General features: G+C 38.6%; 1 protein-coding gene across 1 annotated transcript in view; it reads left to right on the top strand.

The window, feature by feature from the left end:
- The window catches only part of LOC120523156 (T-lymphocyte activation antigen CD80), a 64,673-nt gene extending 58,685 nt beyond the window's left edge, over positions 1–5,988 (top strand). The window contains exon 8 of the mRNA XM_039744174.1: positions 2,100–5,988. Coding sequence (XP_039600108.1) covers positions 2,100–2,256 — 157 coding nt within the window. The 3' untranslated portion in view covers positions 2,257–5,988. The remainder of the gene's footprint in view (positions 1–2,099) is intronic.
- The last annotated feature ends 14,309 nt before the right edge of the window (positions 5,989–20,297 follow it).

Genomic DNA, 20,297 nt, shown 5'->3' with positions numbered 1-20,297 from the left:
CTTGCACAACACCTCTAAGTGAAGGTGTTATTTTCCGGATGGAGCAATGTCTTCTTTTTCACTTTTAACTAATTTGATTTGTGGCACCAAACAAATTATTTTAAACAATATATATTTCAGACAGGATTTTCCCAACTGGTTTCAAAGTTCTGACCATTCACTAAACACCAAGTCTCTGTGCCAACGCGATTTTTAGAATACTCACATAGCACCCGCACTGCTTCCACTAGCTAATACTACTGTTTAAGGAAACAATTGTTGAATCAGCAGGGTAGATTCTTAGTGTTCCTCTAGTCTTAAAGGAATACTCCACCCAAAAATATTTAACGTTACATACTCCATGTACTAGTGGCTGAGAAAAAATAAAAATAGTGACATAAGCCAGGCAAGTGAGGCCACACATGCAGCAGCAAGAGGTAGGTGTGAAAGTGCCTTGGTTTGTTTGGATAATGTTCACAACAAAATGCAGTGCTCAAAAGTCCATAAATAATCAAAAAAAAAACTATGTGGAGGTTAATAAACCCACTCACGAGCCCCAGTGATTCCCTATTTGGTGTCCCTTCCCCTTATCCTATTCGGACCTCACAGTGGGAGGAGACACCCGCTGACAGGTGCAGTGACATGTTGAGGTCCCTGTAGACCATGGCTCCCATTAAGCTCTAAATCCAATCATCAGATGTCCCCCATCACCAGTTCATTGGCGTTTGCAGGAGACACCAAGTTTCAGGCTGCTCCTACTCACAGGCGAGCACTCTGCAGGAGCGCCCATTCTACAGCCTCTGTCTCCAGCAACCCTGAGGCTCTCTCTCCCGACCACTCCTTCAAAACACAAGTGGTCTCTATCTCCATCACTGCTTCTTTCCTACAGCTCCTTCTCGTCTTCTAATCTCAATTTTCTCTCTTGCCTTTCCTTTTTACTCTCCTCTCCATCAGCACCCCACGTGTTCTAACTTTGCCTCCTCGACTCTCCCCTCATCAGTTTCACAGTTGGCAGAGACATCAGCAGCAACAATCTCTTCCCCATCCAGCTCTTGACATGACTGCCCCCTTCGGCACATCTGCCATATCACTTTAAGCTGGCTTTTCTGACTTCCTTATGCACAACAACTGATGACTTCTGGATTCCTAGGGAAGAACATCCAAGCTCCCTGTTATTCCTTAACTAATCAGTGATGGAACCAAACTGCCCTTGGAATGACGACCATTTGTTCCTCCACAGGGCCCTGACTGCCTGCCTCTGTACTGGCTGATGCACCCCTTCTCATTGGCCTTCACCTGCTATATTCCCCTTCTGTCCTATGCAGGCTCCTTTATTCAAAGCAGCCTAATTGGGTACAGGTGTGAGAAGCCACTACCTCCACGGCATCATTGAGGTATCTGACTGAGCTGGTCGACTCCGCACATGTATGGGGCACAGTCAGCCACTTCCCCATTTAACTGCAGAGCGAAATACAAGTGAATCCCAAGATGCAGTCAGCTTGTACTGGTCAGCAGAACTTAAACAGTTTACAGAAAATGGATGGAATTTCAAAAGATTGTTGACGTCATAGTGACCATTGTCAGACTTCAAGAACTCCAATTTACATAGAGCAAGTGCCTTCTCGTAAAGGAGATCATAATCCCAAAGTAGGATAGAACAAAATACTCTCAAACTCACTTAATTTGATTCAGCATCACAAAGCCCAGGGCTTATTCTGGCAGAACTGGGTGTAAGTAGATCCTTAACAGATCATCTGTCCATCATAGACATCTACTCACACAGCTGCGCATAGAAACGTTTTCATAACATCAGTCTCCCAGAGATTAATATCTTTGGGAATAAGTGCAGGAAACCAGAGTACTAAGAAAATCACATAGAGCACAGACATGGAAAGATTACACAGATTTCTCACATTTGACGAATGAGTGTGGGATTCAAAAACCAGGACATTGTGTTCACAAGGTAGGAGAGCAAACCACTGTAGTAAACCAAGCAAATATCTAATTACAAAACTTTTAACTAATAAATCCAAAAATTGCTTTCATATGTTTACTAATAAAAATAAATGTATCAATAATTATAATAACAATAAATTCATATTTTAATTTGTTAATTGCAGGCAAGACGCTAGCATAGACATCAAAAACCCTGAACACCAGCACTCCTCCCTTGGAATGATGTCTGCCCATCAGAAAACTTCAAAATCCAGTTACTACACTGATTTTCAGCATCAAAATGAAGAAGGAAAGATGTTTTTGACCACAAGTGTAATGTGAATTTTCCTCTAAAACATTCTGATTTTTTACTATTTAAGACAGTTAAAAATGAATAACACTTCTCATGGAAATTGTGTCAGAGACATTTATTTCAGTGTGATAATAACTATTTAACAAAACAACTGTGGCAAAAATATATTCGCAGAAAATATCAGACTCTTCATTATTAGTATTACTGTTTTTATTTCAATGCTACTTAAATTCTTTCCTTGAGAGAAAACATTTTAAGCAATTATTTTGCTCACTGTTGCAAAACATTAATTGTCATTCATGGTAAGTTTGTTACATAAGTTGCAATAGGTAACAAACTGGAGACAAGTTCGTCCATATGCTGGAGCGGGCAGCATTCTAATTATTGGACTAGGCCCTCACATCCATTTTCACATCCTCAACCGAACAAAATTTAAGACATGTATGTCTTAAATGTATTGACATAATTAGAAAAAAGCCTGGAACACAAAATTAAATGTGCTAGCTAACTTTACAATGGCTAACCCCTTCCATCAGAATTGTCATTCCTTCATTTTTGAGCGTATTGCCTGTCCATGGCTGACTGCCCTGTGACTTATCCTTTGTAACTGTGACCTGTATTAAGGGAAGAACTTCAGCACAAGTAGTTTCGTTGACTTTTACCCTATCTAATCACTCGTTCCTTGGCTTTTCTACATCAAATAGAAATCTCCTTGCTCAGAACAGTGTTCAAATTTTAACCAAGAAGAATCTGCTTTTGCAGATTTTTCTGCAATAGTAAAATGGCCTGTGAACTCCCAGGTCATCTGAAATTGAATTGAATTTACATTAGTGTTTGATATACTTTGCTTTATTTTTAAACCTTTGGTGTAAAGAATTCTACTTCTGGTTGAAGACTGATTCTTCGTTTTTGCGCAGTTTCTGGATATCTCCCATTTCCTAATAATAATAATGTCTCTTTAAAGGCACAAAATAATTTTGATCTGAAGGCTCCACCAAAAGTGCTGATTATTCTTATAAGTATTAGATTAGAGTCTCTCTAATGCTTAACCACACTCTAGATATAGTTTTTAAATCAGTGTTAGAATGATTTCTTCCATTTAATTTTGGTTTGCTTACCTTCCATATCTGACCTTATGTAATACAATTTGAAAGGTACTTAAAGAACTCACACATAAACTGCACTCTTAGTGTGAAATATTGATTGTAAAATAAAATAAATGAAAGTAAACAAACGTTCTATGAATTGCTAATTATGATGTTCAACTCCAGGTTAGTTATCACATGTACATTTACAACATATCATAAAACTTTCAACTTAGGGTTGCCTGAGGCTGAAGCCTAGCCTAGTAGCATTGGGTAAAGGACTAGAAACAGCCACGGACAGGCCATCATTTCATGACAGAGCTCATTCACATACACACAAGCACTCTGAGCCAATATAGAATTCTTTGTGCATCTCTTTGGAATGTGCTCATACAAAATGTAGGTTTTACAACAGTGCTGTTTTATTTAGTTTGGATAACTCTATCTTACAAAGAGCAAACATTTTCAGAATTTTATGTTCTCATATATTCTAATGTATATATATATGTGGCTTCCCTGCTAACAAAGAGATACAATATGCATAAGGAATCATGTTGGGGCAAAGGAGAATGTTAGGCCAATCAGGTGCCCTTCAAAAAGAGAAATCAACAGTGATGCTAATATATGCTTATATACCTGTATATACTAATATGTTGCAGGGATCCCATGGAGTGTTAAGTCCAGTACTTGTAAAAAGGTGCCCTAGTAGGTGATGCTTCAGCAGTATGTGGAGCAAAACAGAAGTCATGGGGAATTGGGAGGGATCCTTTATTATTCCCTCAGTACACTAGATGGCAGCGAGTAAGCCCCACAGGGAATTAGAGAGGTCCTGAGGTCCAGAGACCAGAAGTTGCTATGGGTTCCTGACCCTTTAAGTTAATATTTGCTGTCACTGGGACGACCACCGGATGGCACTCCCATCTCGCATTCATGGTTTTTGTAAAGTAGCCCAGAATTTAACACCAAAATGTACTTGAAAAGGCTGCTTCTTGCTGTTGTCTCACCGAGTCTAGTTTCAAGTTGAGAATTGAGGTAAGGACTGAACAAGGATGTACTTGTCCTTAGATCTCTGAAAGGATGATAGAGAGACCAGTCATCAAACAAAGAAACTGTTAGGTAAGCATGGGGTCTATTTTAAGATGGCAAACTAAACAAACTGTAGTAGAGGTAAAGAAGGGGTAGGAAATTCCAGTAGAGGGGCTCAGTGGGGTAGTAAGGATTTATTATAATTTTTTTTATTTTGATGGAATGTGTTCTCGTTATATTAATGTTTTCCAATTGCTTTTTAAAAAACATTCAATATACAGCAATTTTTGCAATGAGAGGATTGTTTAGCACAGCATACTTAATAGCAGGAGAAGACCAAGAGATGATTGAGTCAAAGGGACTAGATAAAGATCAGAATGTTGTGAGGATGTCTTTAATTTGACTGTCAAATCCTAATATGCTAAAACGAAGAAACACAGTAAAAAGCAGGCAAAATTCTAAAAATAATATGCACATTTTCACTCTTACAAATATAATACAATCATTAAGTCTTCCTTAATTTTAGCATTCACCAAGCTCAGATGTGTGGTACTGTGTGCCGCCATCTTTTATAGGGGCAGGACAGTGACATTAAAGGTGACTAAGCACACAACAGGCAACAGAACAAACAAAATGACAATGTCCATGATTTTGTGGTACAAAATGGTGGTGCCAAAGCTAGAAACCCCACATACTGGATAACAAAGGTGTGCTGATGTCACTATCATAAAGTTCAACAATAAGAAAATATATAGAAACACAAGTAACATGTAAATATTTATATATATTCTTTGCAATAGATTTTTTTGGGGTCCTTGGTCGAAAATGTGTAAAACACAAATCTGTTTGCATGATGTACATAGTAATTTTTGTTTTTTATTTTCTGTATTTTATTGCACAAACTGTTTTTATTCTTATTTGTTCTAAGAATAGACAATGAATGGAAGAGATTCTCATATTTCTGAATGTACATTGCATTTTAGCTTGTAAAAACTAAGTGTTCTCCAAAGAAATTAGGGTTTTAAATAATCTTTATAGAAGTGTAAAATCTTTACAAATATCTGTCTACTGTTTAGGGTTTAGACCCCCAAATTACATCATACCCCTAGTAAATTTATGGCTGTTGTGCAATGCTGCTGTGTGCTGTCCATGTACTGACTGTGTCACCATCCCAATGATATACAGAAGTGGCCGCTTTAGTCATCAGTCTACACCTCATTGTGTGCCTTATTTTTATATAAGGAAACTGGTGTAGAAATATGACTAGTATCATGGACAGTTTGCATTATAAAAAGACATTTGACACCTTTGCTATTTTCTTTGCAATCATTTACTTTTAAAGTAAAGGATAGTTGGTTGTATGACTGACATTTTTTATAATAAAATAACATTTTCAGATGGCACTTGGTTGCTTTCTTGCAACCTTATTTGGATATATGTGTTTTCCTATTGGAAATGTTGTAATAACTGTCATCTGGTTTTTAAAAAGCAATTCATTTGCAGTATTATTGTGCAGATAAAAATTGTTTTATACCTTTTTCCTTGTAAATGTATTGTAATAATTTTATAAATCTCATAGATATTAAGCTGTCTCTTTGTATAACATTACTTACAATGACAAATAAACAATACCTGACAGCCTTCTTGTTATTTTCTGGGTTTGCCGTCTGCTTTCTTGTCATTTCATTTGTATCTTCAAGGTTTTCCCTGATGCCACAGGTTCCTTAGTATCTTTCCTCTGCATGTTTCCTAGCTTTTTGTAGCATGAGTCTATCTGCCCATTTTTTCAGGATGGTCAAAATGAAGGCCGTTGCTAACCAGATAGGAAGACTAAAGGTGGAAGACAGACTCTGCTTGCATACTCACAAATCAGTGGTTTAATCTTGAGTTTAATGAACAATCAAATTGCTACACTGTATCCTTCTGTAACATGAGTCTTCAAAAGTTTAGATTCATCTAGAAATTGTAATAGTTTTAATACAAATTATCTAATAGAAATTGTCAATGTCTGTGTTTTATTGATCATTTTAATCATTCTTTGCTAGGGTGGCATTAAATTGTTTTGTTGTGTTAAGTATAAACAATCTATGTAAGATGTAACTATAATTGATTCATTGAACCCAATGGATTACTTTGTTAGATCCCACTAGTAAACATACCCTATGTACACTGAAAAATGAGGCAGGTTAATAGCGGGAGGGCTACATATAACTTATTATTCAGGTATGACTGTAAAGTTCCATTTTCAGCTCCCATTACACCAGTGTCCTAATGGTAAACTCCCTTAGCCAAACCTTGAGTAGTCATGTGTAGTTAAATGTGAATCGGTTATTAGAGAAACCTTTGTAATTGTATTTACATGACTGGCCTGAAAATTACCCAAAATGAAAGAAATACGTCAGTCTGTTGTTTTACGAAATGAAGGTTATTCCATGCAACAGACTGCCTGAAACGGAAGATTTAATACAAAGGCGTCTACTAGTGTCTTAAGAGAAGAGGTGCAAACTTGATCTAACAGAAAAAGAAGGGAAAGTCTGTGATGGGCAACTGCGTAAGAGGGTAAGCATATCTTAAGCATATCAGTCTGTAGTTTGACAAACAATCGCCTTACAGTGTCTTCTGCAACAATGGAAAGACGACTCCAGAATGCTGGCCTTAGAGGCAGAGTGTCAAAGAAAATGCCATATCTGAAACTGTGGACGCGGGTTCAAAGAGAGAAGACAGCAGAAGATAGACACATTTTGTTGAATCAATACACATCTTTATTCTTTGTGAGTCTTGGTGAGTAGACAGACGCAGCACTTGTCAGCTCAGGACTCAGCGCTAGCAAAATCTCTCGTTCCTCTTTTCTTACAGACTTTTATAAGTTAGCTGTCACATACACATCATGCCAACATCCTGAGTAGCAGACATACAGCTTAGATAAAAAATCACTTTTAGCTTAAAATTTAAGCAAGCATTTTTGATTATTAATGAGTCATAAGACTCTTCCTTAAAGCGTGCATTTTAAAAGATTTCTTCTTCACGTATAAAGTTTGCCCAAAATACAGTTATTTGTCATCTTTGTGATTAGGCCTACTTCCCTTTACCTTTTGAGACATGCTGTTCTTGTTTTCTGCGTACTGGCTTATTTTGCAGGGAACAGGATAAGAGACAGAAATTATACTGTCTTTTAAAGTACATCTTTGTTTATAATAATTTCTTTTTTCCACAAAACTCACAATAAAAGCAGAAGGTTAAAATTGGCAATGTTTTAAATCACCCAGAAATCCACTGTTCAGTGTTCTTTTGTCCATTTTAATCATTTCTTTTCACTTTTGTAGACGATACTGGTGTTTGTTCCAATGAAAGACAATTTACTTGCTTGATTGAACAGAATTACAGGTTTCAGATGTGATAGCACAATTGTGAAGATTTCTCTAATAACCAATTAGCATTTAAACAAAATTAATCAACTCTTTCATGGCAGATGTCGACTTTTGTCGAAAATCAGGGGTCCTCTAAATGACAAGAATGAATGATATGTCACATCTAGTGGTCCTCTAATGCTACTCGGCTGTAAATGGCGACAAAACACATTGTTACATTTTAGTTCGACTCTCTTTGCTAGAAGGAAAGTTAGCGCCATTGATTTGACCTTGATGTCCTGCGTGTGTGAGTAGAGAAGAGAAAAGAACCTCTAAAATGGCATCGATATCTGGCCAGAGACCAAAGTGATCATGTAAAACCAAATACTCCTTGGACGACGTTCTGCGTGTTATCACTGAATGGGACTCTGACTTGTTGGACTCTGGTTTTGATGCAAATGATCTGGAGATGGAAAACGAAATTAACATACCGCCATCAGCTAATCGTGGTGCAGAACATGTTAGTGTAGCTGATGTGCGTACGCCAATGTTTGCCTGGTAGGACCACCACTTACGATGACAAGAGGTACAAACCTGATTGTGTGGCACTACGACTGCCACCGTCACCCAAAAATCTGCACAAAGACAGCCAAGTCCACCGTGTATTTCAGCTGACTGTCGATCGAGGGTGATGGGTGCCGGCAGGAGCCACAGACTTTTTTTGTTTGAAACCATTGCTTTGTGTGGTTTTCAGCCCTCAAAGAGTTAAGGATGAGCTTATGAGAGTTTACCATTAGTACACTGAAGTAATGGCTACTGAAAATGGGGCTTTGCAGTCATATGTAAATAATGAATTAAAAATCAGTGATTTTAATCCGTAAGCCAATAGCAACATTAGTAACGTTTTGGCAATATTTTCAAACCAGATTAATGCTACCATGAGGATAAAATGAGGATATATTTGGATAATAATTTCTATTCAAAAGTTGAAAGAGTGACTCCATACTTTTGAACACTAGTGTATTTTGCACATAAAAAGTGTTCTACAATAATTACATTTAGAAGAAATTCAGAAATTTCTGATTTTTGCAGCTTTGAAAGCTTAACTTTCTTTTATTATTTTCTTTTCTCTGGAGTTTTTTCATTTAATTGTTTCCAAACATTGACAATTAGTGAGAAGCAGTCCAGAAGGCGGTATAAATGACACTGAATGCTAAAGGGAGACAGCTGCTTCAGTGTTGTGTTCATTTGTTAACTATTTCATAGGAGAAGACCTAAATCAGTGGTTCCCAGGTTCAGCCCTGTGGACCACCATAACTGCAGGTGTTCTTCCCAGCCAGAATATAAATTTAACTGGACTCCTGCTTTAATTAAAAAAGTTGTTAGTTCCAAGTTTCTGACCTTCTGTGTGTCAATGCATAAATTACTGCATTTTTGTTGGAATGTAGCAAGCATTTCCACATGTTACCTTGGGGAGAATTATTTTTCATTTTCTTCCTTTCTAAGATTTTTGTCTTTTTTAATATTCTTGTTATTTATGCCTTTTCCTTAGATAAACGGTTTGATGGAGAATGTCACATATTCTATCCGTTTATCTGCCTTCCCTGTTTGCTGCAGTAAATTAATAAGTGGTCTCCACTACACATGCCATACTGCTGCGCCCTGGCCTTAGATCTGATTAACCCTTGGAGCTTCTGTGTTCTGATTTGTAACATGCTGTACAAACCGCCATACTGCAATGGTTTGTTTTATTGTTTGACTTTTTTATTAACAAGTTGAACTAAAATGTTAAAACAGAGAAAATACAAAAATGACTGCTCAAGCTGTACTGATATGATTCCTCCTCCTCTCACAGTAACACAACAAACACTGGGATATGATGCTAAATTACAATAACACGCATATATTCATGCACCAAACACAAACACAAAAAAAACAAAAATAACATACCCGAAATGTTAAAACACAAAATAAAAAATGACTGTTCAAGCTGTGCTGATACAATTCCTCCTATTAAAACATGTGGAAAAGCCATTGAACACTCACATTGACACATAATCAAAATTAACAGATAATAATTCAAAACATTTTAAAACAACAATTGTGCACTATGAATATCATATTACCATTATGGTCACATACAAAAAAATTAACTCAAGCCATTTAAAATAATTTAATTACTTCTACTATACAGAGAATAACAGTGTGCTTACCTCCCCTCACAGTAACACAATGAACACTGAGAGAGGCACACACTGATGACGTAACATTAACACAATAAGCAGAGTAAGAAAATATAAGAGGAAAACAAGAGAAAAACATTATAACATAATGAATGTTATCAGGGTTTGGTGGCACTCCAAATAACTAAACTTATTTTAGCCTAAAGCTGAATAATGCATTCTTTTTATAAGTTGAGCCTTCTCGTTAAAAGGTCTTCTTATAACTTCCTACCACTTGTTAGCTACGTTTTGTCACCATCAATGTGCCGTTATTCTACTGAAAAATCAGATTAACTGTGTGATCTAGAGGCAGCTGTGCAATCTGCAAGTGCTGAAATAGTAACACTTGTAAATGCTTGTACTATTGGGATTTGAATGTTGCTTTTTACCAGACCTCAAGCTAAATGGATAAATGAGTATCATGGGTTAGATATGTCACACATGTGCGCTTGGGAGACAGGCTAAGGGCTCATTTATACTTCACGCTCAGAACGTGTACGTGTCCGCATCATGGCTGCCAAGCGTTCCCAGCGTTCATTTCATGCGTCCTCTGAGCAGGTCCTCAGAAATTAACGCGACGCGTGCGCGAGTTGCAGTACCAGCAAAAAGTCGGGGGACGCAGTGTGCTAAAAGTCGGAATGTGACGTCAGAGTCTCTGTTTACTATCTACATGTGACAGCAAGCCTCTATGGAGATCCTTCGGGGATCCTGTGCGCACTTTGCTGTTTGATGAATGGCTCAAATACAGCGTTATACATTATGTAGCCGATGTGAAGTTGCAAAAAAAAAAAATAGACGGCACAAAAGATGGTATGTAAGACTTTTAAAATGTATCGTGTCATTTATATATGTCTTTTTTATGTTTTAATTTTTGCAACTTAACAACAGCAACATAATGTATAGCGTTATATTTGAAAAAAATAAAGGACACGGTGAAAACGTGTATTTTGTGATTAAAGTGGAAATTTCGGCTTTAATCTCGAAATGTCCACTTTAACCTCGTAGTTTACTTTATCATTAAAGCAGACGGTCGTAAGCGTCATCCCAGTTTTTAATCGCTACGAGCTTCTTGGACCTGACAGCAGGTAAAGTAAAACAATAAAAAATAGATGGCACAAAAGATGGTATGTGAGACTTTTAAAATGTATCGTGTCATTACGATCGGGAATATGTGACGCTTGAATATAAAAGCACCACGAATACATCTGTATGTCGGCATTTTGCTTCAGCAGCGGAAAGCAGCAATAGATCGCCAAACAGAACAAATTAAATGTATGATATTCCAACTCTCTGCACATTTAGAATCTTTAGATTTATACTTGATATCACTTTCATGATCAAATGCATTAAAATGTGTATGTTACATTTTACATATAATTTTGTTTAAATAATGAATACTGTTAATAAATACACACATGGGGGAATAATTACACACACGGGGGTGTCACGGTGGCGGAGCGATAGCACTGCTGTCTTGCAGGGAGTTATGTTGCTGGTATTTCCTGCTTGTATTCCACACTGTGCTCCAGTTTCCTTCCAAAGATATGCAGATTTGGGGATTTTGTGCCGCTAAAATGACGCTAGTGTATGTGTGTGCTTGTATTCACCTTGCGATGAGCTGAGGCCTCGTCAAGGGACTGTTTCTCACTCGTGCCCAATGCTTCCTGGAATAGACACATCCATCCCTGGATTTATGGATTTAATCAATAAACATCCTTTTCAGTGATACTGCGGTAAGGTGTTATCGGAATTTAATAGGTGTTTTAGGCAATTCACAACACAGAGAAGCCGAACATGTTCTCACAGCGATAATATCTCACACTGCCACCTGGTGGATTCCTCCAGATTTACATAAAGTACGTGCGCAAGTATAAACACTACAACGCTTGCGTAGCAGGAGCGTCCGCTGCAGCATGCGTCACGTCGCGTGAAGTATAACTCCGGCCTTAGGGCTTAATCGAGGGCAGAAAACCAGGAAAGGAACTGACGAAGTGCACTAACCTGTCTTCTTTCTCTTCTGCAGATCACCTGCCTAAAACTCCTCCAACTTCCCGCTCTCTCTCCTAACCACTCCTTGACCTCACTTCCTCCTTGAGCACTCACGGCCCGCCTTATTCTCCCCCTTGACTATAAAAGCCTAGCACCTTCCCTTCCTTTTTTTCTCCCTATTTGGACGCTGAACCTGACAGTTCTCTGGTGGTATTGTTTTGTTTGCCTAGCAGTGTGTTATGGGGTGGATTCCCCAATTCTTTTTCTGCCTTCTTTTGTCTTTTGCAGCTAATAATCTATGGGCTGCAGCAGGGACAGAGTACTTCTCTAATGGGCTGGAAATCAACCAAAGTATTTGATCAGAGGTGCACTAATTATATTATTGATTTTTATTTTCAAATCGTTTTTGATGATGAGGCTCCACATAAGAGGCTTGTGATCAGATTAAAAGAAGTGGAAGTCAAGGTGGAGGGCATAGAATGGTAAAGGGTTTATCAGGTAAGGTGATTTGTGTGTTTTGTTATTATTATTAAATTAATAATGTTATGTCTTTTAATTACATCTATATATATATGAAATAAAGCCTGTTTTCCTGTCACCTGTTTACTTGCAAACCACTGGGGCGAGAACCTTGATTTTGGTCTTAATCGATATATCTAATACATTATAGAAATTCAAAAAACAGGTACTGGCAACCTCCGCAAAGTGTCCTGTGGTCGTGGGTTTATAACACAAAAATGATCACAAAACCATGTGATGTGGTGAAAAGAAAAAAAATTGCATCAACATCTACCAAACAAGTAAATGTAAAGTATTAAATGTTCGGTTTGAATACACAATGGGTGGTCAGAAAAATCGAGAGTACACCTTATGAGAAGGATTTAGGAGTCATAGTGGACTCTAAGCTATCGACTTCCTGAAAGAAGGCTTCCCATTAAGAAGGCTAACAGAATTTTAGGTTATATAGCACTATGTGTGGAGTACAAGTCCAAGGAGGTTATGCTTTATAATGCACCGGTGAGGCCTCATCTTGAGTACTGTGTGCAGTTTTGGTCTCCAGACTACAAAAAAGACTGATTCCAGGGCTACAGGGGGTTGAATTATGAGGAAAGACTAAAAGAGCTGAGCCTATACAGTTTAAGTAAAAGAAGATTAAGAGGTGACATGATTGAAGTGTTTAAAATTATGAAGGGAATCAGCACAGTGGATCAGGACTGTTATTTTAAAGTGAGTTCATCAAGAACACAGGGACACAGTTGGAAAGTTGTTAAAGGTAAATTTCGCACAAACATTAGGAAGTTTTTCTTTACACAAAAAATAATAAACACTTGAAATAAGCTACCAAGTAGCGTGGTAGACAGTAAGTCTTTAGAGAATTTCAAAAGTTGACTTGATGTTTTTTGAAAGAAATAAGTGGATAGGATTGGCGAGCTTTGTTGGGCTGAATGGCCTGTTCTTGTCTAGAGTGTTCTAATGTTCTAAATCACAGAGGCCAATTACTTGAAGAAGATCATCAAGATGTGAAGAAGAGTATGCTGAGTATGAAGTGCAGGATACAAAATGCAAGAATGAAAAAGACGGAGAAATATATGCCGACTGTTGTGTGCAGAGTGTACCATTGTTTATATCTAGCCTTTTGTTGGGTCGCACAACCCACTCCCATAAGAAGACAACCACATCGACAAACAAGAAGTAATCCTGAATACAGGCCAGCTGAGCCGCAGACAAACACAATGACTCATAGGCATGTAAGACAAATTTCCAGGATACAGAATACAACATAGACATGAACAGATAACAGATGCATGGTGACAATTAAGAAGACCGTCAATGAAATGAAACTTCCTTTTGAAAGCATTGCTTTTACATCTTTGCATTCATGTTTCTTTCAGGACCACTACTTAGCAAAGTTACATAAGTGATGTGATCAATATCAAACTGTATTTTTGTTTACTGTTAGAACTCAAAAGAATGTTGCCAAAATAGAAAAGTTCTACTTGATCTTGATGAGCCACAAAAGTAATAAAATACATTATGACTTCTAAAGGAACTGAAAGAAGTCACAATTTAGAAAATATAATGAGCTGTTGATAGTTCTTATCCTTAACCCATTTATTTGAAGTGTATTATAGGACTGTTGGTCTGTGAGTTGCATTAATTGTTGTGTATTATGGGAGCAGAGTGCCAGTGTGTTGTATGTTAATCAAGTGAAAATTGCGAAGAAAAATTTTTACAGTTCAATATACACCTAACATCGCCACCACTACCACTACAACCCCTTCTTTGGGGTGACATGATGGTGCAGTAGACAGAGTTGTTTGAATCCTAGCATGGACTATCTCCGATGTAAAATCTGTATACTTTCCCTGTGTGCATGTAGGCTTTCCTCCAGGAACTCCTGTGTTGATCCTAAAAACATTTACTTTGGGTTGATGGATGACTCTGAATTAATGTGGTGCGAGGCGGCATGCCCTGCAATGGGTTGACAGTTATCCACAGTTGGATCCTATGTAGCTAAACTTGAATTCAGCAGATTTTTAAAACAGATGGACGTACAGACACTTTCTCCTCACATTAATGTGACTAAACATTAAATGAATATTTGGTTACATTGACATCTGGTTTTATAAACTCCGAAGACAAACAAAGAAATTCATTAGACTGGTCTGCTTTACTAACATTGCCAAAGATATATATTTTTTCAGTTCTTTTAGTAACACCATAATAGGTTGTGTCCCTTGTATATTTTGGAGACCACTCAATTACCATTGCTTCACTGTGCTGTGCTGCCTGATTCCTAACTCCATAATGAAAAGGTCCATCCTGTTCAGACTCATAGTTTCATTTAGACTTATTTGGAATAATGTGTGCACACAGACACTCAGGGTTTCATGGAAATTCCTTCACACTCACACACTTACAGATCAATAATATACATAAACTAATGCTCCAGTCAAGATAAAATAGCAGAAAAGATCAATGCTTATTTCACTTTCTTAAAATAGAAATGCATGGAAAAGGTGTGTTATAAATAGAATGTATTATTTTCTTAAAATAAAATGCAATTTTACAAAATAGGGACTTGAAGGCTATAAAGTATTTCATATTGCACCATTCTATAATGAACACATTCCCAAACAGTTTTACAAATTCAAAAATATATTTTGCATATATACTGTATTTTGCACAAGTGAAGCACTGGCAGTTTAAATGGCTCACTTATGGTGAGGGGGCAGTGGGGAATGAACCAGCAGCTTGATGAGTAAAGTTTGCTCCCTTAAAGTTACAGAGTCTAGGAAAGTTCCTGGAAAGATCTTCTTCTTCTTGTTTCAGCTGCTCCTTTTTGGGGTTGCCTAGCGCAGGCATGTCAAACTCGCTATCATTGGTGGGCCGCTTCGACTGCCATATGTGCATCAGCGGGCCGCACTGTAACAAATACTATTATACAAAGTTACTGTATCTTTCTTTCCAATACTGAAAACTTTAAAAAATGTAACACTTAAAGTTTAAAGAAAAGCAATTTATTTCCATACAATCTCCGTACAACAGCATACAATTAGAGTCTTAGCCTCTTAGTTAAGTCCTTATATTATTATATTATATTCATTATATTATATTCATTGCTTTAAATAGGAGTCTTACAGAGTGAGATATATTTCTTTTGTCTCAACACTTGGCATCTCTTGTTAGTAGCCAGTTTGTCAATTTCAGACTTGAAATCTTGTGCAGCTGCAACTTTTATGAGGGATGAAAGGTGCTCGACAGTAAGTCTTGAGCGATGTGGGGTTTTTGGTAGCTTTTATTAACGAAAACAATTGGTCACAAAGGTAAGTGCTTCCAAACATAGACAGTACTCTCAATGCCAACTTATGGATCTGCACATGCGAGGGTGGCAGGTAAGCATACAAGCCTGGCACACCAGCTTCGTTGTATTTTGCCATCATAATAGAATCTGACAGCAGTTCAATCAATTCCACTTGGATATTCTCAGGCGCATTCTCAACGTTGTAAGAGTATGGTGACGTAAACAGCACAAAGTCCTGTTCGTGTGAACTGAAATCGCGAAAACGCTCACTGAATTCATTGCTCAGTGAATTCATTGCTCAGTAATACATGTTGGAAAACAAATCCTCCAAAATTTTTACTTTACTAAGTTTACCTCAGACTTAATATTGTAAAATAAGCCGATATGCAAAATTACACAAACTCAAAATCACAAAAATCTGTTAATAAACAACTCCCCAACTTCTCACGTCCACTTCAGATCTTCAGCTGTAACTGTTCGTTACAATACTAGCACAAAATTACATAAAACTATAGCAAAAAAACGTGAAAATATGCGAGCTATTACTACTTGTGATGGTCAGTTCTGCCCAATGGCCAGTCTCAGCAGCCCAGCCAGTAGTGTAGCCCAGTGGTCCGCAACCTTTTTGACGCCAAGGACCGCTTTACTAGAAGCAAATCTTTCCAGGGACCAGTGGGTTGTTGGACGTTGAAGTTTGTGGGGTGATTATGGGCGGGTTCGTAGGGCAGTTTTATACACAATTTACATTACATTTCTATTATTATTAAGTTATAATTTAGTAATAGAAATTATACAGCTTACCATAATGCAGAATCAGTGAGAGCCCTGGGCTTGTTTTCCTGCAACCAGACGAACCCATCTGGGGAGGATGGAAGACAGTGACACGCGAAGTGTGTTGCTTATGTTCAGTCTACTCCGTAATCTCGTTTTGGTTGCTGTCACTGCAGAAAACGTGCATCACAAAGACAAAGGATGTTGGAAAAGAAAGCAGCTTCAATAGCTTTATCCGCGTTAGTTTAATCTTCTCCTGTCTACAAGTAATGCTGACGAGAATTTTTCTCAGCATTTCCTTGCGATAATACACGTTCGGGGTGCGAATGATGCCCAAATCCAATGGCTGAAGCACTGCCGTGCAATTGGGTGGGAGGAATTCAACGCGAACATTATCTGAATGTGGAAGCATGTTGTGGTCAGCACTGTTATCCTTTTCTTCTTCATATTGTGAGGTTTCTGAACTCTTTTGGGATCTGGGATCAACCCCACCGAACAGGAAGGACACGCTGAAGTGCGTCCCGAAGCGCTATTGCCACGTGTGAGATTGTTTGTCCGGGACAAAAGAGAGTTTAAAAACCTCATATTTTCTTGAAAGAGTGTCGCATTAGTTGGAATGTTTCTTGAACAAGCATCACTGCAATCGGATAAAAACGGCTTTTTCGGCGTCTTCAAATGCAGCAGTTCGCATGCGTTTGCAACCCGAGATTTTTCTCCTTTTTTGCATATAACAAGTATGCCGGTTCTATAGAAGGGTGACAATGAGTTAAATTTCAATGGATGTTTTTCAAATATTAACGAGCATATCACTTAAAACCACACAAAACAAAAACAGCAAAAAAACTGTACGAGGAATGTTCGAAGAAAGAACATTTTTTTACAATGTTTCTGTTTGGGGATCGTTGTGCAAATGTCCATAACTGAGCTGTGACCGCAGAACTAACTGCTCTGTGGATGATTCATTCAAGCATTTCACGGTCACTTCGTTGTAATGAAAGTATCTGCTGCTGAATGCACTTCGTAGTAACGAGATTTCTGTGGACTCGTGTCATATGGGGAAACTGTCAGAAACATAAAAATACTTCGTTGTAATACACTCTCACCGCGGTCTCTCCTCTTTCTGCGCCGCTGAAAAGCCCCGCCCGCCTAGCGTTCTGAAAAGTGTCCTCGGTGAAGGGGGCAGCCTTTTTGCTGTAGCCCTTCACTGAGTGAGTCTCCGTTGCCGGCAGTTCTCTCGCGACTCGGTAGTGGGCCGCGGACCGCAGCCTAGCACTTCATTTGCGACTTCGCGGCTGCAACTATCCTAGCAGATGACGTTTCCGGTACCGTAATGCCATGGGAAAACGTGCCTTTGTCAGAAGCCAGAAGTAAGTAAAGTCAATAAGTAACGCCGAAGATGCAGAATGATTCAATCACAAATGATAGTAATCATTTTGTACAAGTTTAGTGCTAACTAGGATCTGTCATGCGGGCCGCGTGTTTGACATGCCTGGCCTAGCGGATCATCTTCTTCCATATCTTCCTGTTCTTTGCATCTTGCTCTTGTTACACCCATCACCTGCATGTCATCTCTAACCACATCCATAAACCTTCTCTTAGGCCTTCCTCTTTTCCTCTTCCCTGGCAGCTCTATCCTTAGCATTCTTTTCCCAATATACCAAGCATCTCTCCTCCGCACATGTCCAAACCAACGCAATCTCGCCTCTCTGACTTTGTCTCCCAACCGTCCAACAGGGCGGACCCTCTAATGTACTTGTTTCTAATCCTATCCATCCTCATCACACCCAATTCAAATCTTACCATCTTTAACTCTGCCACCGCCATCTCTGTCTCCTGCTTTCTGGTCTCCAACCCATATAACATAGCTGGTCTCACTACGGTCCTGTAGACCTTCCCTTTCACTCTTGCTGATATCCGTCTGTCACAAATCCCTCCTGACACTCTTCTCCACCCATTCCACCCTGCCTGAACTCTCTTTTTCACCCTTTTTCCCAATCTCCATTACTCTGTACTGTTGATCCCAAGTATTTAAATTCATCCACCTTCACCAACTCTGCTCCCTGCATCCTCACCATTCCACTGACCTCCCTCTCATTTACACACATGTATTCTGAATTGTTCCTACTGTCCTTCATTTCTCTCCTTTCTAGAGCATATCTCCACCTCTCCAGGGTCTTCTCAACCTGCTCCCTACTCTCGCTACAGATCACAATGTCATCAGCAAACATCATAGTCCACGGGACCCCTGTCTAATCTTGTTTGTCAGCCTGTACATCACCATAGCAAATAAGAAAGGGCTCAGAGCCGATCCCTGATGTAGTCCCACTTGCACCCAAGGATAAGGATGGTTGACTTCAGTTCAAATCAGTTTCTTTTTGTGTTGTGTTTTTCACCGAGTGCAGAAGCACAGCACACTTCGATACAAATAGGAACATTAAAAAATGACTAATTACATAAGAAATAAACACAAAGTCAGTGGTTAGTACTGCAGCCTCCAAACTGGTTCTAATCCTGGCTCTGGGCCGTATCTATATGCAGTTTGCACATTCTTCTCATGTTTGCCTGTACTTGTCCTTAGATCTCTGGTTTTCCTTCCATACCGCAAAGAGTAGCCAGTAGTTAAATGGAACACTCTTCATTGGACAGACGTGCTTTCCAGGGTTGCTTCCTGTCTTGTGCCCAGTGTTGCAAGATAGACTTCAATACTGCTCTGGCTTATTTGTCCCCACATGGCTAGAGAGGCTTGAGCACACTCTCCACAGAAAAAAGTTGTTTAAGTAAAACGGCTAAACTCTTTCTCTGCGCTCTTTTCTTTTATGCAAAGAGGCAGGAAGTGGAAAGAGTTGTGACATCCTCTTACAGTATGTCTAGACCTCTCTAGTGGAAAAATACCAGGTGGTGCTTTTTGTGTGTCATGTTACACATTTTTATTTTTATGGAAGTGATGAGTCTTTTTATTTACATGATTGACTGTTCTTATATTCATGCACACACTTTCTTGTAAAATTTATATTGTGGGCCAGTTATAAATTCACAGTAGTTAGTACTACTTACCTCAGTGTCATAGGTGTGTTCAGAAGGAGGGAGCACTGATTTTCTTCCTCCCACATCCACAAAGATGTGAAAAGTTTATTGGTGATTATACATTGGTCCCATTTGCAAGGGCGTGCTTGGCACAGCATCTTGGGTTGGTTGCTGCTTTCCACCTGATACCTCCAGATAGGCTCAAGTCCTCTGTTTTCCTAAATTGGATTAAGTTTAGTAAGTGTGACTAAGGCTAGAAAGGGATTGTATGAGGCAGGCACATAAGTTGGATATTATGGAAGCATGCTCTCCTTTGAACACAGCAAGCAGTATGGAGGCCATCTGAGAGAGCCATCTCCTCTGAAGGCAACAGGACACTGAGGAACAGAGAGGGTCTGTCTTGTGAGGTGAGATTAAATCTGCCGCACAGCCAAAGTGAGGCTAAGCCTTGTGTTATGATCTGGGGTCTTTTTATATTGTTTTAGTACACCACTGCTTAGTGTATCACATATGTGGATTTTTGTTTATGTTTTTTACATTGAAGAATCTAGTTTTACTTTTTAATTTCAGATTCAAAATATTTTTCTTCAGATAAATTTGACATCAATTGTTATTATGGGCACTGCCATTTTGTTTTGTTTTGTTTATTGGTTGCTATGGTGTTTCTACCCAAGGACAACCAGTAGTACATGGCATGTGACATCATCAACATGACTGTGTAAAGGTCATCCCCGAGTTTAAGGCTAGAACCTTCCCATCATTTGTTTCTGGTTAGCGTTTTCTGGCAAAAAAACTTTGAGC

Source organism: Polypterus senegalus, chromosome 2, assembly GCF_016835505.1.
Source record: "Polypterus senegalus isolate Bchr_013 chromosome 2, ASM1683550v1, whole genome shotgun sequence".
Taxonomy (NCBI): Eukaryota; Metazoa; Chordata; class Cladistia; order Polypteriformes; family Polypteridae; genus Polypterus; species Polypterus senegalus.
Note: the sequence above shows the minus strand (reverse complement) of the source record. Positions and strands in the feature narration are given on the sequence as shown.